Source organism: Diabrotica virgifera, chromosome 2 (assembly GCF_917563875.1).
Source record: "Diabrotica virgifera virgifera chromosome 2, PGI_DIABVI_V3a".
Taxonomy (NCBI): domain Eukaryota; kingdom Metazoa; phylum Arthropoda; class Insecta; order Coleoptera; family Chrysomelidae; genus Diabrotica; species Diabrotica virgifera.
In genome coordinates, this window is record NC_065444.1 from 37,554,570 (window position 1) to 37,578,651 (window position 24,082).

A 24,082-nucleotide genomic window follows, 5' to 3' on the forward strand; every position below is an offset into this window, starting at 1 on the left:
AGACCCGACGATGAAGGATTTTGAGTTGATTTTGAGTAGTAAGTGAAGAAGTAAATACTCAATGGCTGGACGTTTAATCGACCAAAATATGATGATGAAGGGTGTAGGAGGATGATTGAATGTTAAGAGAGTCAGCAAAATGAAATTTTGTATACAGGGTGATTGACTAGTGGGGTAAAGCTCAATAGATTCGCTATAGTAATAGATAGCAATAAATAACAAAAATTGTAGCCAACTTTGAGCTTCACATTACAAAATTAGTTAGAATGTTACATGTTGTTCGATAACGCAGTGGCAGACCAAACTTATGTTTTTTTAAATGGAACACCCTATATTTTATTTTATATTCGAAATCCTGTTAACTTCTCCATCACAAAAATATAAAGGTTTGTTATGTTATACACGGTATTTACAAAGTTATTACCAATTTTGTAGGAAAATCGTAACAAGTTCAACTCCCTGTATAAATAAAAATAAGCACAACAGCAATGGTTTATTAATGCCATATTTTTTTATTTATTGTCAAAATTTTCAAGAATTATTGACATTGCTAATTTTTTTTTATATCAAATACAGGGTGAGTCAAAACGTAAGTACATTTAAATGGGAAATAAGCCACAATTTTACCTAAAAATGATTTTATTAACGTTTCGACGCCCAAGTCGGGTGTCGTTGTCAAAATACAAAATAATACTAAATAAATAAAAATGTTGTTGCTTAGTAAAAAATTCTTCTAATAATTTATTTAATCTGACTCATTTATATCGGCAATTCAGACACGTATTATACATTTTAAAGTAGACGACTTTAAAATGATATTGCCAATATTGATGAGTTGCGTTCCTGGGACGACTTTACTAAAAGATAGTTCATTCGATTACATGAAATCAATCCCAACTCAAGAATATCCGCAGAATATTTACTATGGAATCTCTAACGCGAGAATTTCAGTGCCACCGTTGCATTTGGTTGTCTTTTTAAAGACAGATTACATGCTATGATTTTTTGTGGCGGATATTCTTGAGTTGGGATTGATTTCATGTAATCGAATGAACTATCTTTTAGTAAAGTCGTCCCAGGAACGCAACTCATCAATATTGGCAATATCATTTTAAAGTCGTCTACTTTAAAATGTATAATACGTGTCTGAATTGCCGATATAAATGAGTCAGATTAAATAAATTATTAGAAGAATTTTTTACTAAGCAACAACATTTTTATTTATTTAGTATTATTTTGTATTTTGACAACGACACCCGACTTGGGCGTCGAAACGTTAATAAAATCATTTTTAGGTAAAATTGTGGCTTATTTCCCATTTGAATATACTTGATTATAAAAATGCCACAGGAAAATAGCTTCAGAACAACGTAAGTACATTATTTCTCAGTAATGTTAAATAGAACACCCTGTTTTTTATATCATTATTAAAAAGTAACATTACCGTACTTTAATTTTTATATAACATTCCCTATGTCCAAATTTATTAGTTTTCGAGATATTTTTATTTTTCAGAGCAAATTATTTTAGGTCTCTAAATTTATCTAAATTTTAAGTAAGCCATGACTGTATTGACAATTGACGATTACTGATTATCAATCCGGTAATCAATGTAAGAATGTAGCAAATAAAGAAATAAAAATAATTTATTAGTAATACATTTTACAAAAAAAAAAACATAACCCCAACATGCAACATTTTTGAAACAATTAAAAACTACTTTTTTATGTAAATGTAACAAATCAAGAAAGAAAATTAGTAATAAATTTTACAAAAAAATACACAAACACAAAATACAACATTTTGTGAAGACAATTAAACACTACTATGTAACTGTAACAATGTAACAAATAAACAACGAAAAATAATTTATCAGTAATACATTTTGCAAAAAAACATGTTTGAAAAAATTAGGAGCTACTTTTAATAAAATATTTTTAATATTTAATTACATAAGGTGTTCAAAATTACCTCCTAACACATTTATGCACGCGTAAAAGCGGTCATTGAATGAGCTACTTACTATACGAAGCATTTGTAAATTAACACATCGAAATACATTTTGTATTCTATTTTTCATCTTATCCCTTGTTGTTGGAGGTATTTTATAAACTTCATTATTAACGTAACCCCAAAAAAATCAGTCCAGTTTATTAAATTCTGGTGATTTGGGTGGCCACGCTACTGGTCCATTGAAAAATGAAAATATCTCGAAAACTAATAAATTTAGACATAGAGAATGTTATCTAAAAATTAAAGTACGGTAATGGTACTTTTCAATAGTGATATAAAATACAGCGTGTTCCAATTAAAATTACTGAGAAAATAATGTATTTGCGTTTTGACTCACCCTGTATTTGATATAAAGAAAATTAGCAATATCAATTATTCTAGAAAATTTTGACAATACGTAAAAAATATGGCATTAATAAACCATTGCTGTTTTGCTTATTTTTATTTATACAGGGAGTTGAACTTGTTACGATTTTCATATAAAATTGGTTGTAACTATGTAAATACCCTCTATAACATAACAAAACTTAATATTTTTGTGATGAAGAAGTTAATAGGATTTCGAATTTAAAATAAAATATAGGGTGTTCCATTTAAAAAACATAAGTTTGGTCTGCCACTGTGTTATCAAACATCCTGTAACATTCTAACTAATTTTGTAATGTGAATCTCAGCGGTGGCTAAAATTTTTGTTATCAACTTTTATTGCTATCTATTACTATAGCGGATCTATTGAGCTTTACCCCACTAATCAATCACCCTGTATCTGAAGAAGTAAATAACCAAAGACCACTGGAGTGTTAAGGGGGTAAGAAGAGGAATTTATGATGTATTTTTAATGTTAATGGCTGAAAAAGTAAATAATCCACTGTCAAATATGATCAAAAAAGAAATGAAATGTCATTCGACAGAAAAAGCTGTGAAATAAACAGATAATTTTGCGACTATGGGAAGATAATAATAAAAAAAGAAGAGTGGACTGACGAGACGATAACGCCGTATAGAAGCCAGAACAAAAAACAAGCCAAAATCATGTACAAAAATTAATAAATATATCGATCAAAAATAACCAAATATTTTTACTTACGTCAATTATGTCTTTATAAACTATTGGTGGATCCCTGGCTTTCTTCTTAGCTTCCTCCTCCCGTCTTTCTTCTTCTTCCATCGCTAGTGCTTGATCTGAGGGAAGTTGCGTTTGTCCGTTCACTGCTTCTGTGTCGGCCATTGTTACGTTCTAAAAAATAAACATTTTTTTAACTTCATACAAACTGAAAGTCTAAAAAACGAATGAGCAACTTAGCGTATACATAAGATACTCTAACACAGGGGTTCCCAACCGGTGGTACGCGTACCACTGGTGGTACGCGGGAAGATTTCAGGTGGTACGCGTCACGTGGGTGGAACAAGCGATTATGCTGGGACTCTGTCTGCGAAAATTCTAGCGCAGTTGTTGCAAAAGGTTTTGTTCTGCAAACTACTTGAATCAAAAACTACAGAGGAACTGATATGTCAGGTAAATTGACATAGCAGCAAAAATAAAGAAAATTGCTCCTGAATGCCGAAGTACACATTGTGTCATACACCGAGAAGAATTATAATTAGAAATAATTAGTAGAAATATTTCTAAAAAATTATGATTGGGGGAGAGCTTCCTTCCATTTCATACCCCCCTCCCCCCCACCGATGTTTGGTGGTACGCCGAAATCTTCAAAATATTTCAGGTGGTAAGTAGTTGCTAAAACGTTGGGAACCCCTGCTCTAACATATGGTTAAGAAAAACACCGATACGTATCTAGGATTGAAAGAATCTTTTAGCAGTGATAAAATCACAATATAAAGGATTTTTTTTCATTATACTTGATGAAAGATCGGTGTATTTCTACACGCTGGGGAAGGACTAATTAAAGCAACGGAGAAGGTTGATCAACCATCCACTGTATTCGCCAGATTTGGCGTTAAGTGATTATTTTCTGATCGTGCAACGTATCTTTTACGATTAAATTTTGCGAATGGAGATAGTTATAGTAATATAATAATAGTAATAGTTATAAACTTACGTGCGTAGAAATCGACCCACTTAAAAATTTGGTCATTTTTGATGTCTAATATTTCCTAAACCTGTTGGCCGATTTAAGTCATTTTTGGAACATCTTATAGCCTGATTCTTTAACAATACCACTGTAATAATATTGTTGCTAAACATGTAAATTTTGCTAAATATGTAAATAAATATAAAATAATGTAATATTGTTGCTAAACATGTGTACCAATCAAACTGTGTTTTTTTCTCAAAGTTCGCATCACCCTGTGGAATATTCTAGCATTTATAAAATACTGAAATTAAAACCCAACTATAGCCTCAAGTTTTCTTAACATTCTGTTTTTTGGTTCATTCGTTTATGTTGGATAATAAAAAAGTTAGGTACTTTAACAACTAGACATGTTCTTCATCAATACACGGTGTTTTTAAATCAGTGCGACAAACTTTAAGGGGTAATTCTGCATTAAAAAAATAATGATAGTTGGCTTTATATACGTATGTCCGCAAATGTTTCGTTTCCGAGATACGGGATGTTGAATTTTTTCTTACACACTGGCGATTTATTTATGGCTTTAAAACCCGTTGAGATATACAAATGAAATTTGGTAAGTTTTAAGAGATAGTTATTGCGGATTTTTTGACATAAAATTAAGAATTTTATATTCACCATTAGCGTGCATACGGGTAATATGATCGGTCATATTACACGTACGCGCGCTCATGGTGAATATTAAAATCTTAATCGTATGTCAAAAAATGTGCAATAACTACGTCTTAAAACCCACCAAATTTCATTGGCATATCTCAATCGGTTTTAAAGCAATAAAATAAATCGTCAGTTTGTAAGAAAAAATTCAAATTCCCGTAAACCAACTGTCATTATTTTTCATGCTGAATAATCCCTTAAAGTTTATCGCACTTATTTAGAAACACTGTGTATTGATGAAGAACATGTCTAGTTGTTAAAGTACCTAACTTTTTTATTATCCAACATAAACGAATGAATCAAAAAACAGAATGTTAAGAAAAACTGAGGCTATAGTTGGGTTTTAATTTGAGTATTTTATAAATGCTAGAATATTCCACAGGGTGATGCGAACTTTGAGAAAAAAACACAGTTTGATTGGTACACCCGGTCGGTATACAATGAAAATTTACCTGTTTAGCAACAATATTATTACAGTGGTATTGTTAAAGAATCAGGTTATAACATGTTCAAAAAATCACTTAAATCGGCCAACAGGTTTAGGAAATATGAGACATCAAAAATGACCAAATTTTTAAGTGGGCCCATTTCTATGCACGTAAGTTTAGCAACAATTTATCGTTTTTCTATCATGTATTAATTAACTTATAAAAATCTCTTACATCTGTAAGTTCTGGTGGTAAAACTCCGCCTGATTCCAGTATCTTTTTGCGCTTCTTCTCCCGCTTTTTCTCTTTCTTGGCTATTTTATCCTTTATGCTCTTTCTGCGCTGCTCCAATAGAAACGAATTATATCTAAAAAGTAAAAATAATGAACATTTTCACTCAAGTATAGATTATGTCATTGCCGTATACTTACAAACAAGCAATTTATAGGTCAGGCCTGTGCATTTAAAAATATTACACATATAAATAGGGTTTAAATAGAACATGTTATCCATACACAATGTTTATACTTGTGCGAAATGTACGGAAGTTAGTTTTTGTGTCTCCGTTGTTGTTTTGGCAACGCCGCAACATAAATATTGGATAGAGCATGTAGGCGGTGATGTAGGTATTCGCAAAAGTAAATTCCGACAGAGGGCGCTCAAAATTTCAAAGATGAACAACTCATTTTGTCATTTGATCTCACAGTTCTAAAACGTTAAATTAAAATCATTTACAAGAGTGTTTTGCCAAAGTAACCACTAAGTTTTGCCAGTAAGACATCTTATAGGTTAAAGACGAGTCAAAATTATGTTTCATCTGTATGCATTCATTAAAATTTGATGCTAACTACTGATTTGTTTTTACCTTTTTTTCAAAAAAAATCTGGCCCCCCGAAAATCACACATTGTTTTAAAAATTATTAATCTATCTTAAAATTTCTAATTTTGTTTTTAATTTAGTTAATAGGTACACTACAACTTATTTTATACTAACAGATAACAATTTTTAATTAAATAAAAACTGCAAACTAAGTAGGTGAATTTATTTTATAAAAATTGTGTTTTGGAAATTATGAGGTGGTCGGAATATTTTGTATAACAATGTACACTCCAGAATATATACTGCATTTTATTTATTTATTTAATTTTGCAGTCGCTTAAACATTAAAAAATACTACGTTTAATACAAACGTTAAATTAACAAAATGTGTGATTTGGCATTAGTTAGTTTACGTCATTACGTAGAGTATAATAGGAATGAATACTGAGGAACACTGCAATAGTTTTTTTAAGTCGAATTCATTGTTAATTACAACATAAACTGAACGCAAATATGTACACAAATTAATGACAAAGTCAATGTTTTCCTCGAGTTGATGCTTTTCAAATTTGCCACCAGGCGTCGCCCACTTTGCGGTTCCTCGCCAATAAAGTCTTTTCCACTCCAACTACTTTCTGAACTTATGTGTAGTTACAGTTTATTATGAGTTAAAAAAGCATCATTTAAAACGAATTTTCTTAACTATAAAATTTAATATAATGTATTAATAAACTTTTGAATGGCAGAACTTTGGAAGGCACCTTTCTTTTAGTGATCTATTAATTAAACATGACCGACAGACACCATTTTATAAATACTTTTAGATGGGACCATATGACAAGTAATGCGGTATGCGGCAAAATAAACAGTGCCTACTGAAATTCGTATGCCTCAAAGGCATCGAAACATACTAAGTGGTTTCCGAACGTCGTTATAACGTATGTGAATGCCGTGGTAATGTTAGGTGCTTCAGAATGGTTCCCCGTTTTGCAGAAAAATTTTTTATGGGGGAGTACTATTTTCGGTCATACGGAGGTCACGAAAACGGCCCAAGCTTAAAATCAACAATGGTTTCAGCAGGACAGGACCACCTGTTACACTGCCAGGGAGTCTCTTCAAATACTGCGATCATTTTGTGAGTTGCCACTCACCAGAACTAACGCCACCAGATGCGTACATATGGGGAATGCTGAAGGAGTCAGACAGATCCACCATCTGCCATTTCGGAATTGCGGACTAGATTTTTTCGTGCCAGAATTTACCTTGGGAGGGAGGAAATTTGCCTTAGGGGGAACTTCCAATAAAAAAACCAACCAAAAGACATAAAAAAGATAAACTTAGATTACATAAAAGACATAAATAGTAACTTATAGGCATTAAGTTCCCTTAATTTTCCTAACTAGCGTGTTCATTGGGTTTAATTTGTCTTTCTGTGGTTTCGGTTTGATGTCAGCTAATATATTTTAGCGGGGATAATTTCCTCGTTTCCCTTCCCGTAGATCCGCCACTGGCCAGAGGGCATCTTTAACATCTGTTTTATCGGGAACGTGCGTCCTCGTGAATAATGTTTGCAAGGGTATATCATGTATACTAAATATACAAATAATCATAAACATTTAAATATTCATTTCAGTACTGTTTATTTTGCTACATACTGTACTTAATTTGAAATCGTTTGTATTATCCATTTTGTTTTTAATTATATATCAGTTTGGGCATGAATTTGTACTATAAGGTTTTCTACCTTGCTGATTACGAATTTGATGTAATATGGAATATGGCGCACCGATTTGGATAAAAATGGGTACTGTAAACTTTTCGACCCCATTTATTGCAATTTAATGTTATAATGGAAAAATTCAAAATATAAGTCTGGATCCCGCGTACAAAAAAAAGGTTTATTAATAGAAAACTGAAAATTTGTTAATAGCTTAACGGTGTCTAGTCGGACAAACTTTGATGTATGGGAACACTGGAACAGGGGAAGTTTTAATTGTGGAACGTGTCATACTGATAAGATTATGATTGTGAAAACTAGCAGGTTGTTTTTAAGTTTATTCAATAGCAAACTTTATATAATATTTGAAAAAATGTTTGTCCGACAAATATGTTGGGTATTTTAATAAGTCCGACACGTAGAACATGTCAAATGACAGGTCCACAGCGTTCGAGACTATTCAATGAAAATTTCGAGAACAGGACTGGAATGAACATAAATAGAGAATTTGTATTGTACGATTTAGCCTGAATGTAAAAATTGTATCTGATAAGCGCATCTTATGGTCTGGAGATAAATGTATTATATAAATAATGTTTTAGTGTAAATAGTGTTATTATAAATTAATTAAAAATAAGTGTAAATAAATTAAAATAAAAACTAAATAAAATAGTGTTAAAATCATTACAGTATCTAATCTAGCTAATAACAGTGTGCTATGTGTCAACATCTTAATTGAAAGCAATTTTGTGGATCTAGCAAAGATTATTGGTCCAATGAGGGAAGTTAATGAAGGTAAAATCCTATTAACAACTTTTATTAATTGACAAGAATCTACTGTACATTTTATGCTTTAGAATCTACTTCTAAACCTGATTAATACTAATGGAAGCGTTTAATTTACATTATTTTAATTTTATTTGCTTTTTCTTGTACTAAAGCACAAGAGAGACGGAAATGAATAGACTTGCGGATAGCCCCGAGTCCAAACTTTGACGAAGTAGTAATGTTTTTCATTATTACTTTAATGGATTAAGAAAATGTTTGATAAATAGAGGATATAGCTGCAGCCTGACTTATAAACCCAACTGCAGTGCAGTAATAGTGCCAAGTTATCCTCTACTTAATTACAAATAACTATTAGAAATGTAACGGTAATTGGAAATTTGCTGATAATTTTTCAGTTTAACTGCCAAATGTTGACAATTCAACTGTCTAAATAAGAGGGATCACATTCCTATAAAATTATCAAATATAAAAATACTAATTCTAAGTCACAACTTTCAAAAACCATTTTGTTAGTACCTTCAAATGTATACTACTGAAACGTCTAGCTTCGAAATCCATCTATAATCTATACAATGAGTATAAATTAGATAAAGCTAACAGCCTGACCTCATAGCTTAACAATGACGTCATCTTTTATGAAGTTAGATGCAAGTGTTGATTATAAACAAACAAAAATGTAATTGAAAGATGAAGTAGTTTTCAATCCTAATAGCAAAATTAATAATATTGAAAATATTAAAAATATTACTAAAAGCTTTTTAAATTGAAAACTTATTAGTACATTTCCCTGGTGACACCTCCAAGGCTTCTACAATTTGCAAGCCAAATGGATGCTGCAGTGAAGACAAAGGGAAGGAATTCTACACTATGCAATTCACATCCCCCGTCTGCAACTTGGTAAAGTTCCAACGGAAAATGCACCTGGTTACTCTACGGAGTAATACGACTATAAAATAAAAATGTATACCATTTTTATTCAGTTGCAATGCGAAGGCAAAACAATCTTACTTTTCAATTAGAATACGGAGCGCAGTCCAGTCCTCTGAATCGCGATTTTCGGCTCTTATTGGAGCCTCATCGGAAAGAACGTAGGCACTGTTCTCCATACCCTAACTGACCAGCGCCGAGAGTTTTTCCCACCTATTGCAACCGAAGTGAAGGTATTAGGTCACTAGCGTCATCTGGCAATTGAAAGATGAAGTAGTTTTCAATCCTAATAGCAAAATTAATAATATTGAAAATATTAAAAATATTACTAAAAGATTTTTAAATTGAAAACTTATTGGTACATTTCCCTGGTGACACCTCCAAGGCTTCTAAAATCTTTTAGTAATATTTTTAATATTTTCAATATTATTAATTTTGCTATTAGGATTGAAAACTACTTCATCTTTCAATTGCCAGATGACGCTAGTCACCTAATACCTTCACTTCGGTTGCAATGGGTGGGAAAAACTCTCGGCGCTGGTCAGTTAGGGTATGAAGAACAGTGCCTACGTTCTTTCCGATGAGGCTCCAATAAGAGCCGAAAATCGCGATTCAGAGGACTGGACTGCGCTCCGTATTCTAACTGAAAAGTAATATTGTTTTGCCTTCGCATTGCAACTGAATAAAAATGGTATACATTTTTTTTTACATTTTAGATTTTATTTTAAAAATGTAATTATTCCAAAGCAGGAAGAAAAAAATAAGTACTTTTCTCAGTACATATATACTAATAACTAATATTAAATGCTCCTCAAGAATGTAAAATGAACTACAGTAAAAATAATGAACAATTCGTTTTGTTTACATAGAATTAACCTCAATAATTTACTGTAGATAACTCAAATTACTGAATTTGGTCTGTTTTTGATTAAAATAAGTGTGAGAACAGTTCGGTGGGTTTAAGAGAAAAAAAATATTTGATTATTATACCATCGATTGATGTTTTGAAGCTAAACGTTCAATTACAAGAACTTTTTGGTATTGCCAAAAAAATCCAGGTGTACCTACTTTACTCAAGCGATTAGTAACAACATATACAGAACATTTAAAAGCATGTAGATTATTAATATTTCGAATAAAACTTAAAATTGGAAAATTTTATCATAGCAGATGATGTTCAAGAAATATAATAATTTACATGCTTTTTGATAAAGAAAGTTATTGCCTATAGGTTCTAAACACTGTATTGGAACTTCATACTATTCGTTATTTACAAAAACTCATTTAATTCGACGTTAATTAAATTTAAGACTCTGCTTACACAATACTTTTTCAGTGATCCAAATATTCAGCAACTCATTCGGTTATGATGTCATTGTTTCAGTTGGTTATCTTTAAATGTATTAACTGTCATCTATAGTCATTGTCAATGACGTATAATATACAGACTCAGCCAATGCTGTATAAAGTGTCATAAACATGATTCCCTTTGTTATTGTATACTGTCTGTCATTTACTTAATAACTTAGTAAAATGCCATTTAAGTGTTTTGGCAAAGCATAGTGTCTTAGAATAGCGAAATATCGCTTTTCAGGCAAGTCATTTTGAAATGTATGTATATTGTTTTATGAACATTAGTTTATGTAAATGATGAAAGGGTTACCAATGCGAGTCCATTATATAATTGGATATAGTAATTGAGTCAATACTCGCAATCTTAAGTTTGTATTTTTATTAGTTGTTATATAATCATGGGGTAACCGGTTTCGAGTCTTACAATATATGACTCATCATCAGGCCCAGTACAAAAAGTCTTCTCAATACAAACTACAAGATAACAGCCATTGAAACTGTTCCACAGCTAAAGATGTACCTGGAAGTCACCAGCCCCATAAGAAGAGTTGACCAATCAAACAGCCCTTAGTCTCTTAAATTGTATGTTATGTTCAATGTGGAACCTGGCAAAAATTCCTGTGTTGCCAGCAGTGTATGTTTTTTATCATTAACAGTTGTTTTTTGTCTGATTTAGCAGTTGTTTTTGTATGTTTTATGTTAAAAAAGTGTAAAACATTTAATAATTTAATAATGGGACATCACTCACAAAATTTCCACATGCACAAATTTTAAAAAATTGTGATGTCCCATTATTAAATTATTAAATGTTTTACACTTTTTTAACATAAAACATACAAAAACAACTGCTAAATCAGACAAAAAACAACTGTTAATGATAAAAAACATGCACCACTGGGAACACAGGAATTTTTGCCAGGTTCCACATTGAACATATCATACAATTTAAGAGCCTAAGGGCTGTTTGATTGGTCAACTCTTCTTATGGGGCTGGTGACTTCCAGGTACATCTTTAGCTGTGGAACAGTTTCAATGGCTGTTATCTTCTAGTTTGTATTGAGAAGACTTTTTGTACTGGGCCTGATGATGAGTCATATATTGTAAGACTCGAAACCGGTTGCCCCATGACTATATAACAACTAATAAAAATACAAACTTAAGATTGCGAGTATTGACTCAATTACTATATCCAATTAGTTTGTGTTTAGAGTCAGTGAAGGCGTTTAGTTTATTTAATAAATAAATTATTATAGATTATACTGAATACTTAACAATTTCAATTCAACTTTTTGGGTTTTTCCCTCCATCTCCTCAGGTCTTTATGACACCCGATTATATATCAAGCATATGTGACTGCTCGGTCTATATAAGGCGTTTAGAAGCCAAGGGATACACGTGCATTTTTGGTACTTTTGAGAAAATCAAGTTTGAAGTTTAACATCTTTCCTAAATTCTACCGCTTGTCTTTCAAAATAGTGATTGGCTGGTCTTTTTTACTTTAAAACCTTTTTTGTAATAGTACAATTATATCAGATTAAAAAAAACTTGGCATTTTACGTTATTTTAAAATAAGAAACAGCACTTGTCTTCCAATTGTAATACTTGGACTGTACTTGTATCTTTATTCTTTTAAATACAATTTAATTAACAACACACAGAATTTTGGTGAAAAAGTAAAAAATTGGCATATAAAATGTAAAAAGTAGGAAACACTAGAAATAAACGTAACTAGTTATCATCGCTTTGAAAGATGTTATCTGGGTCGTCGGGTTCTTCCTGAATATTATCCCGAGTGGCTTGATCTGGGATTCGTTGTCTTTCCCGTTGTTGATGAGGCAAATTTCTGTAGAAGTTGTGATGGATGGGAGGCTATTAAGGGAGGATTATTAAGGGATCTAGAGCTCTTTAAAGATGGCGTCTTGTGATTAGTTTTTTTAAAATACCTCCAGAACGCTACCATTTAAAAAAACGGAAACTTGTATGCCTATTTATTCTCCAGAGATAAATCGATTCCATCTATTGTGAATGTATAGTAGTGGTCATAGGCGTCGGTTTTGGGCAGGGCCACGGTTATTTTATCGCATAACTTTTTTTGTTCATCTTTTAAGCAATTTTGACCCTGAATTATTAAATTATGAGGTATTCTATTACTAAAAGTTACTCTTACTTTAAGTCGGTAAAATACACTGTATTCTATAAAAATGGACTTGAAAATATTTCGTTTTTTGAATTTGAAAAAAAATTTCACAAAAAAACTATTTAGAATAACGAAAACTGTTACGTTTATTTATTTTCCAGATAAGAATCGATTTCATCAATTCCGAATTTCTAGTACCCATCATAGGCGTCCGTTTTGTGTAGGTCAACGGTTATGGTATCGCACAACTTTTTTGTTTTAAGCAATTTTGACACTAGATTATTAAATTATGAGGTGTTCTAGTACTAAAAGTTATTCTTGCTTTAAATCGGTAAAATACACCGTTTTATTTTGAAAATATTTTTCAAATTTTTCTCAAATTCAAAAAACGAAAAGTTTTCAAATTGATTTTTCTAGACAACGGTGCATCTTAGCGACTTTCATCAAGAGTACCTTTTAGTACTAGAACACGTCACAATTTGCTATTACAGTATCAGAAATGTTTAAATGTCAACGACAAAAAAGTTATGCGATAAAATAACCCTTGCCCTACCCAACACGGACGCCTACGACCGGTACTAGAAATTCGCAACCGATGCAATCGATTTATCTCTGCAAGATAAATAAGTTTACCAGTTTTCGTTTTTCTGAATAGAAGCGTTCTGTAGGTATTTAAAAAAAACTAATTACAAGACTCCATCTTTAAAGAGCTCTAGCTCCATTAGGAAGGAGTTGGACTAGATTTAAAGAGACTAAAATTATCTGAGGAATCTCCGGTCTTCGTTTGTCGGGATATTTTCTGAACGACCTGTATGACGTAACACTTATTTGGAGGCCAAGGGATATAAGCGTACTTATATCCAATGGCTGCCAAATGATAAACAAACTATTTTCAGGATATAAGTGAATTATCCATATATGTCACTACTGGTTTTAAATTCACTTGTATCCTTTGTCCACAACATTAAAATGGGTATTGACTATCTATTTCTGTACTTATCTCCAACTTGACCAAAATTGCACTTATACCCCTTGGCTTCTAGACGCCTCGTATATTATACGTCATTGGTCATTGTAATTGTCTTGGAATATAACAATATTTTCTAGAAATAACGCCCGAATTGTTCGAGAAGTGTTGGGATTAGTGTATAACCCTAGAATGAGACTGAAAATTGCTATATGTATTACTCAAATGAAGGACTTGTTGAGAAAGACGTTATATTTGAATTGTCAAGGACTGTATAAAGATCAACTGAAAAATATTGTGTATAACAAACCTCCACAGTGATGGCATAGTATAATACTAAAGAATTAGTAGTGTCACTCCGCCAAAAACCCTTTGTCCTCTATGTTCCGTGTTGGTGGCGCATCAAAAATGTTAGTCCTTCGCGCAGATGAATGACAGCTAACGGCATCCTACGTTTGCTGTGATTGGTCGTTATCGTAGCGCATCCAAAATTTTGTCTCAGGAGTGGATTGCAAAATTAGAACCGTCAAAATGCGAGAGTGAATTAACTGATTCTTTAGCATTAAACTGTGGTGATAGTTTATCTAAAAAAGAAAACTAAAGTCACTTGTTAAATTCTGTGTCCAAGATATTTATCTGTCGTAAAGTTTGTAAACAACAACTGGCAGATCTGTAAGTAAATAAGAATCTTTCGGCAATAGAATTCTTTCTAAGCGAGATGATAGGAAGAAGCGACTTTCACAAATAAAAACAAAGTAATCATTTTTTCGCCCTTCCTGACCTTGCTTCCTCGATCTGTGAGTTTAACTGGTCGAAATCGGGACTGGGCTCCTTAATACTACTGGTCTGTTCCTCTCTGATGGGCCTCGCGCTGTTCTCCAACCGCGACACTAGAGCCAAAAAGCTGGGACCCAAACTGGTGTTGAGTACTTCGTTGGGAAGGTCTAAGATGTACTTGGGTATCGACGCACCGCACAAAAATTGAGCTATATCATGGGAGAAGTTGTTGCAGTTGTGGTGGAGTAAGCTGTATGTATTACCGCTGAAAAAAAAAACAATTTTTTAAATAAAAAATAAACTTACAACATTGTTTATACAAAAAAATTTCAAGTTATTCTGCAGAAAAATACAGAAACACTTAAGTATATAAACTAAAAAGGGGGTTGTTCCCTAGGTTGGCTGTATACCATATAGTTAAAAAACTCTAAGATGAAGTAAAAACCACTTCTATGTAATAGGTATATTTACTAAAAAATCCCAATGGATTGAATAAAATATGTACAATTCAGAACGTTTACAGACCTATCAGGCCATCATCAGTGAATCTAAAAAGAATAAGTAATCCCACTATTAAAATTGAAAAGATGGTTGAAATTTTGAAAGTTAAAAAAATTAAAAAATGTGGTTATGATTACTTACTCAAATACTTGCTAAATAGCCCCAGAACCAAACAATGGTTGAAATTACAATTCAATCTACATTATTTTGAAGTAATATTGAAAAGGCTAAACGCCGATGTCATAAGATATAACCTCCGGGAACATGGTGAAACCCTATCACGAAACTTAATCAACCATCTTAGGCCAACATTGACTACCAAGTGTCAAAGGTTTGTAAGAAACTGTTTGGAGTGACATTGACAGTAGAGAAGAAGGTAGTCGATTTTCAAAGGTTTTAACAAAAGGTCATGATCAAAAACAATGATATGGTAAAGATTTTAATATCTGAAAATGTCTATCATTTAAATCTATTGTTTTTTTAAAAAGAAAAGAAAATTGTGTTTTGCAAAATTTAAAATTATAAAATTATTTTAATTTAACTGTTGACTATAAAATTAAACTGATCAAATTGATTAAAAAGGAAAAAATGATTTAGTTGATTGGTAATAATGATAAACAAAAGATAAAAAAGGATGATGGTGAGAGAGAAGAAAGAATAAAATAAAATCGAATATTTCAACGTGAAATCACCGAAAAATTAAGCAATTTTTGGGAATAACTTTTTAATATTTTTTAAACTGTTTAAAAAAAGCTTTATTTTTATTTTTTACAAAAGTTTCCAGCATCAAAAATAAACGAGTTACGCTGAAAAAAATGTTGGCCCCTTTTTTATAGTAAAAAAAATCGTGAAAATCTACATCTATTTAGCACCCTAAATAAAATTAATCGTTACCCCTTTACCATTTATTTTAACTGCATGTGTATTATTTATATAATCTGTAAGTTTGACCGGTTTAAAGTGCTTATTTTAGAAAAAAGTTGGTTCTAAAAAAGTAGAAAAGTAAAAAAAAATTGTTTCTAAAAATTTTGGAAAAATTTGCTTTCTTCAAAATAACTTAAAAGTATTAGTGATACGACAAATCTCAAAGAGTAAAAAAAATGTAGGTTTTGCTGTTATAAATATGCTAGTTTTTCATATAGTATGTTTTTCTGTAAGACAAAAATTGGTTAAGATATGGCTGTTCAAAGTTCAAAGTTGGCATACACTCGTGAGTAGTGACTCGTTCAAGCCCTTTCAACTGTAACTCTTTCAAAAATAAGCACTTTAAACCGGTGAAACTGACAGATATAAAAAATATATAAGTAAATTGTTTGCAAAGCGGTAACGATTAATTTCATTTGGGGAGCTAAACACGGGGAGATTTTCATGATTTTTTTTTACCAAAAAAAGGGAGACCAACTTTATTTTGAGCGTAACTCGCTTATTTTTAATGCTAGAAACTTTTATAAACAATTAAAATAAAGCTTTTCTTAAACACTTTAAAAAAGTTTAAATGGGTTTTTCCCGAAAAGTGCTTCATTGTTTGGTTATTTCACGATTAAATATTCGATTTGGAATTGGGCGAATAAAAACGTATCAATCTTTCATGAGCTACAAATTTGCTTTTGCTGGATCTATAGACTTCACGAATACACAACTCTTTTTGTTTTTTTCTAACCTACATTTTTGCTAAAAATGTTTTTTTCGATAAAATATTTACTTTTTGAGTTGCGACAAACCGTCTGAAAACGTAGTTTTTTTTTTGTCGAAAAATATACATTTTCAATCGCAAATAACTCGAAAAATATTGACTTACATAAAAAACTCTAAGAAAGAAAGTTGCTTATAATCACCCAATTTATCTATTTCTGGGCTTATCTTGAACGTATTGGAAATCTTATTATCAAAAGATGTTGACAGAAAATAGGAATATGTACAAGACGACATCACAGATTGCATTAAAACATTATGTTGTTGACTGGGAAATATACTGTAATTGCAATGAAAAATGGTAGGGCTCCAGGGACAGGTGGAATAATGATGAAAATCATAAAATATGGAGATGATCAGTTAATAAAACATTTAACGCGATTATTTTATACATTAATGTAAGATACCAAAGCAATGTAAAATATCATATAAATTCATTATTTCATAACTTCCTCATACAAGAAAAGCAAAAGAAGCGATCCTGCGAAATAAGAGGAATGTCGGTTGAAGTACTCTTAATAGACTATTTTGTAAGATATAGAAAAGAAAGGTCGATGATGAAATGACTGAGTAGATCAAAATATGTAGAGGAGTAAGACAGGGGTGTATTCTGTCTCCTCTTTTGTTTAATTTTTATAGCGAAGTCATATTTGCAAAGAAGCTCTGTCGGAGGTTAGTTGTGGTGTAATGATCAACGGAAATACAATCAATAATGTGAGATACGCTGACGACACAGTGATATTAGCAGACAATCTTGCAGATCTGCAACGACTGATGGAACGCATTAACCACTACTGCAACAGCTACGGACTTACATTAAACCTCAGAAAAACTAAATGGATGGTAATAACAAAAGATCCACACGCCAGGAATGATTTGGTTGTCAATAACACCATTATAGAAAGGGTATCCTCCTATAAATACCTTGGAGCTTGCCTGGATCATACAGGCGATCAAACAAAAGAAATAAGAGCAAGAATAGAAATAGCTAGATCAGCATTTAACAAGATGAAAATATTTCTCTGTAGTGGTGACATAAATCTTGATCTGAGAGTGCGTATGCTGCGGTGTTATATCTTCTCCACTTTATTATATGGAGTTGAGTCATGGACCATGAAGATGGGCAGCATTAAAAACATTGAAACTTTTGAGATGTGTTGTTACCGTAGAATGCTGCGTGTATCTTGGGTGGACCACGTGACGAATGCCGAAATTTTACGTCGGATCGGAAAAGGATGTGAAGTTGTACTTACTGTTAAAAGAAGAAAGCTTGAATACTTTGGCCATGTTATGAGAGGTGACAAATACTCGCTGCTGAGACTGATCATCCAGGGTAAAATCAGAGGTAAGAGAAGTATCGGTAGGAGCAGAATGTCTTTAGGTTAAGAAATCTGAGGGAATGGTTCGGCTGCAGTTCCATCGACCTATTTAGGGTGGCCGCCAGTAAAATAAGAATAGCTGTGATGATTTCCAATCTCCGATAGGAGACGGACTTTAAGAAGAAGAAGAAAAGAAGAGACTTGAAATGGCAACGGTACTAAAAATAAGTGAAGACCAAAATAGTTTCAGATCCGGGAGGTCCTGTGTTAATAATGGGTGCGTTCGGACGACCACAGCGGCTGACTCTCAGCACAAAGCGCTTAGTGATTGTATCCAGCGCTAATAGGGAAAGCTTAGTAAATCTCTCAGCGGTTGACTTCCAGCGGTGTCGTCTGAACACCACCGCTTATACTCAGCTCCTCAGCTGCTGTCCAGCCGCTGTGGTCGTCCGAACGCACCCAATCTCTTTGGTATACAACAAATCGTAGAAAAGAGACAATAGAAAAGAAACTATTCTAGGCTCAAATGAAGGGATATGTCGTGAGAAATAATACCACATTTAGTGGAGTCACTGAAGGTTTTCACCTCCGATTTCGTTGAAATTCCATCGATTTTCATGAAAATTGGTGAATAGTTAGAGGATACCTCAAGCAACAAATGTGACATGATGCAAACTTGAGGTTTTACCTTGGGAGTGGAAGTCACCCCTTCTCGGGGGTGAAAATTATTTTTTTAAATAATACCATAAATCGATATAAGGACAAATTCTAAGCAAAATTTGTTATATAAAGTTATTAATATAAATCAATGCTTTTTGAGTTATTGGGGATCAAAGATTTTATTTTTTCGTAAAAAAATGCACGCTTTAAAGCTGTTTTTCACGTATAACTCAAAAACTATAAGCTTTTACAAAAAAGTTATTATTACTAAAATTGAAGATAATAAAAAAAAAGAATACAATCCTTACTTAAAGAAATAAACTAATGTTAAGTCAAAGTGAGTTACAATTGAATGTAAATTTTTTTCGACAAGTACTCAAATCTAAGTATTCAAGCTTAAATAACTGGAAAACGATGCATTCTAAGCTGTTAAGTGGATGCTATTCTAACCAAAAACATTAACCTGTTAAGCATATGTCAAAGCACTTCGGATTATGTACCTATCAATTGAGCTTCAGAAGAAGTTAATAGCATTAAAATTAAGCAAGTCATGATGAAAATAAGAGAACCCTGTCGAATTTTTTAGGAAAAAGTGAAAAATAAAATATACGCCATTTCCACAAAAATTAAAAATAGTAATCCTTACAATAATTTCTTTATATTAGCATAAGTAATGATTTCTTTTTTTGCGAAAGCTGGATTGCAAAAGTTATTTTGCAAAATCTATTAAACCGATCTTAATGAAATTTACAGTGTTGTTTTACTATATCAAAAAGTTTTTCTGCGTAAAATATGAAGGTCCTAAGTGTAGCATAAATGTTGAAAAACGTAAAATGCGAATACTTGTTTTTGTATGGGTTTTTCGCAAGTATTGCTATTTTGCAACAAGGGTGACTATTTTTTAAATTTGTAACCAATTCTATATTGTAGGAAATTTAATTACGCAACTTTTATGTCAGTACAACTTTTCTCAGAAATGAACAGTTTTAAAGTTATATTCAAAAAACCAATAAAAAAATCGAATTTTTCCTTCAAATTTTGACATTTTGATTATTTAAACAATGTTCCGGACCATTTTGAGTGGGAGGATAACTCAAATATTATTATTTGAGTTCTTTTTAAGCAATGTCTGCAAAAAAATTTGAGTCACCTCTCAACGTCCATCTCAAAACAGATGAGCCCTGGACTAATAATAACTCCAAAAATACTTAATATACGTAAAAAGTTATATATAACCAAATTTTAGTTTTTTCTGTCTCAAATATTTTAACTTTTTTTATTGTTTCTGTAGGGTAAAAAATAACCGAGATAGAAACGTCTAAAGCTTAAATTTTGCTGCGAGAACCATGTAACCGGAGCCATTTAACCTTTTATTTTAAAAAGAGTAAAGGGTTTAAAAGATTAATTTTAACGTCGTTTAATTGCTCTTTTAAATTGACTTTCAAATGAATGTTAGGCCAACCGGATATCCTAAAAATTAATGGAATTATTTAAAAAAGAACAATAATATTTTTTGGAAAAAATTTTAAAAGATAAATTTTGAAAAATTTTCGGAGTATAAATTTTAATGCTATCAACTTGTTCGAGGACTCATTTGATAGATATTTCTAAGTACTTTGGCAAATGTTTAATAAGTTTATGTTATAAAATGCATTATTTTCCCGTTACTTAAGCTTGAATACTTAGATTTGGGTACTCGCCGAAAAAAATATACATTCAATTACCTATAACTCTTTTTCGGTTAATATCAAAAGGTTTTTTTAGTAAGGGGTTTGTTTCGTATTTTATTAGCTTCGATTTTGGTAATAATAACTTTTTCTGTAAAAAAATTTGAGTTATTTATGAAAAATCGGTTAAAAACCTGCATTTTTCTCACGAAAAATTAAAATCTTTGATCTTTAATAACTCAAAAAGTTTTGATTTATTTTAATAACTTTATATAACAAATTTTGCTTAGAATTTGTCCCTCTATCGAATTATGGGATTATTTTTAATAAAATAATTTTCACCCTCGAGAAGGGGTGGCACCCACCCCCAGGGTAAAAGCGCAAGTTTGCACCATGACACCTTTGTTCCGTGAGATTTCCTCTAACCACTCACCAATTTTCCAGCAAATCGATGGAGGTTCAACGAAATCGGAGGTGTAATAGCTCATAGCCACCTTCAGTGACTGCACTAATTTAACCTTGACGATAATCGTCAACTACTAAATGATTACATATCAAAAATTCCATCTGATAATCGGATAATCGGATAATCTATGATAAGAATAAAGTTTGTAGGAGTAGTGATATTAATTTTATAAATTCTAGAATACTGAGAGAAGGAATCGATAATTTTAATCGTTCTGCTTTGAATAGCCCTGTATAAATAGAGTTGCAATCTTCCACCAGAAAAAAGTGTTTATTATGCTTTTCCAAATCTAGTATAGTTGTCGAAACGTTGACCCCACTTTCACTGTATATTAAGACGAAACAGACCAGGCGGTTCCTTGGGGAATTTATTTCACTACCGTGTTCTAATTACTAATTATAGCTCACGCTAATAATATCGCGCGAAAAGAAGTAAACTTGATGATTTTCTGAAAGCGGGTAAATATTGCACAAGATTTATGATGAAAATTATGTGTAATTTAATTCTAATTTTTAATCAAAACGATTTGTCGAAATGATGTATTTACTTATCCGCGGATTTACACAGCATATTCTGTTTGCCGTTTGATGAAGCAAAGAAGATCTGTAGAAGAAAGAAGAGGTTAAATTTGGAGCAGAAATTAGACCGCATTGAAGAAGATTTTTTAAATAAACAAGTCAAGAATTTCTATCAAGAAATAAAACGAGACCGAAACCAGTACAAAACCACATCAAGATATTATAAAGACGAAGAGGGAAATCTGATAGGTGGAATAGATGGAAATTTAAGAAGATGGGCCAATTATATCGAGAACATATAATACATAGACGATCAAGATGAAATAGAGTAAATGCAACTACCACATGAAGAAGAAAGAGATCCAAATTTGAATGAAGAAGTACCTACCAAGGAAGAAGTTATAGATATCATACAAAATTTAAAAAACAACATAGCACTGGGAGAAAACGGTATCATTGCCGAGTTTTTAAAAGATGGTGGCGAAGGGCTTCAAGAAGAAATCACTGAGTTAATACGTGAAGTGTGGATCAAAGAAAAAATACCCATTCAGTGGAAAGAAACTATCCTATGTCCTGTGCATAAAAAAGGAGACGTTACAGAATGTAGAAATTACAGGGGAATAGTTCTACAAGATACAGTATATAAGATTCAGGCAACATTAATTAGAAATAAAATTAAAACAAAAGTGGAAAATTGTCTAGGTGAATATCACGCTGGTTTTAGAGCACACAGATCGGTAATAGACCAAATTTTTGCAATGAAACAAATTTTATCTAGCTCATATGAATTCAACCTAGCACGAAATATGTTATTTATTGATTTTAGAAAGGCATACGATACCATAAAAAGAAGTAAAGTATATAAAACGCTAGAATATTTTGAATTTCCACCAAAAATAGTAAGATTGACTAAATGCATACTCAGTGACACTAAAAGTAAAGTTATGATGGAAGGACGGGTTTCGGATAGCTTGGTCACCAATAAAGGCCTGTGACAAGGTGACCCGTTATTAACAGATTTCTTCAATTTAATTTTAGAGAAGATTTTACGAGAATGCAACATCTATACTAAAGGCACAATATATCATCACAGGCATCAACGTGTTGCATACGCAGATGATATTAACTTAATAACAAGGAGACCTGCAGAATTAAGAGAAATCTTTAATAGACTAGAGAAAACAGCCAGGGAATATGGTTTAGAAATAAACGAAGAAAAAACGAAATATACGGTGATGAAGGGGAATGAAAATCATCTGGGACAGTTCTTTAAGATAAAAAGCCCAAGTAAAGAATATAACTTCGAAATTGTCGGCCAATTTGATTACTTGGGAGTAACACTAACAAATAGAAACGAAGAGAACCAAGAAATCGCAAAGAGAATGGCGAAAGGTAGTAAGAGTGCTGGGAGTCTAACTAAGATACTGAGGTCGAAGAAAATATCCAGAACAGCAAAAAAACGAATGTATACACCAGTTATCCGACCTACAGTACTCTATGCTAGCGAAACCTAGACACTAAATAAAGACATGGAAGTAAAATTAGATAGATGGGAACGAAAGATCCTCAGAAGGATATACGGAGGTCTAAAAGAGGGAAATATCTGGCGAAGGAGAACGAATGAAGACATAATGCAAATATATGGACAACCAAAAATAACAAGACTAGCCAAAATTCAAAGATTAAGATGGCTCGGGCACATAGCAAGAATGGAAGAAGGAAGAGTTCCCAATGAATTATTAAACACGGAAGCTGGTACAAAAAGAAAAGAGGACGCCCCCGAAGAAGATGCACAAGCAGAAAGAAATGGAAGAAAACCATTGAAGCCTTGGGCCCCTGAAGCCTGTTGAGCTGAACTATATATTCTGTTTGCCGTTTACCACATCCCAATCGCTATGTCTTCTTGTCATATATACAGGGTCTTTCTAAATAAATATGACAACCTTTAAGGGGTAATTCTACATGAAAAAATAATGACAGTTTGCTCAATATAAACATATATGTCCGTAAATGCTTCGTTTCCGATATACGAGGTGTTGACATTTTTGTTTCAAACTGCCAATTTATTTATTGCTCCAAGACCAGTTGAGCTATGAAAATGAAATTTGGTGGGTTTTAAAAGATAGTTATTGCCCCTTTTTTACATACAAATAAGATATTTTATGCGCGCATACGGGTAATGATCTGAATATTTTTAAAGAAAAAAAATAGTACGCCACTGAGATATCCAAATCAAAAATTATTTTTAAATTCCGCATTTAATATATAACAAAAAACCATCTTGTCTGATTGTTATAAATATGGTGCACCGTCTTTATGCAAAAAAGTAAACATCTTAGCCGGTACATTTCATTTCTTTAATATATTCTCAAGAACTATCTAATACAATAATACTAAACTAGAACAATATCAAAAAATAACACTAATAAGATTTCAAAAAGGCGCAAAGCTATAACAAATGTTCAAAATGACCTCTTTCAGAGGCTACAGAAGAATTTTATATTCGAAATGAATTTCGACTCGATATTTATATTTTATATTCATCATTGGAGCGCGTGCTGATAATGGTCTGAATTTTTTT

At 32.1% G+C, this 24,082-nt stretch overlaps 1 protein-coding gene across 3 annotated transcripts in view; it reads right to left on the reverse strand.

Annotated features, from left to right (window-relative positions):
- LOC114329633 (uncharacterized) overlaps positions 1-24,082 on the reverse strand; it is a 62,063-nt gene that overhangs the window by 29,228 nt on the left and 8,753 nt on the right. For all 3 annotated transcript variants that reach the window (XM_050643594.1, XM_050643591.1, XM_050643593.1), the window contains exons 4-6: positions 14,683-14,943; positions 5,426-5,558; positions 3,101-3,250 (exon numbers count right to left, since the gene is read on the reverse strand). In XM_050643594.1, the coding sequence (XP_050499551.1) occupies positions 3,101-3,250; positions 5,426-5,558; positions 14,683-14,943 (544 nt within the window). The remainder of the gene's footprint in view (positions 1-3,100; positions 3,251-5,425; positions 5,559-14,682; positions 14,944-24,082) is intronic.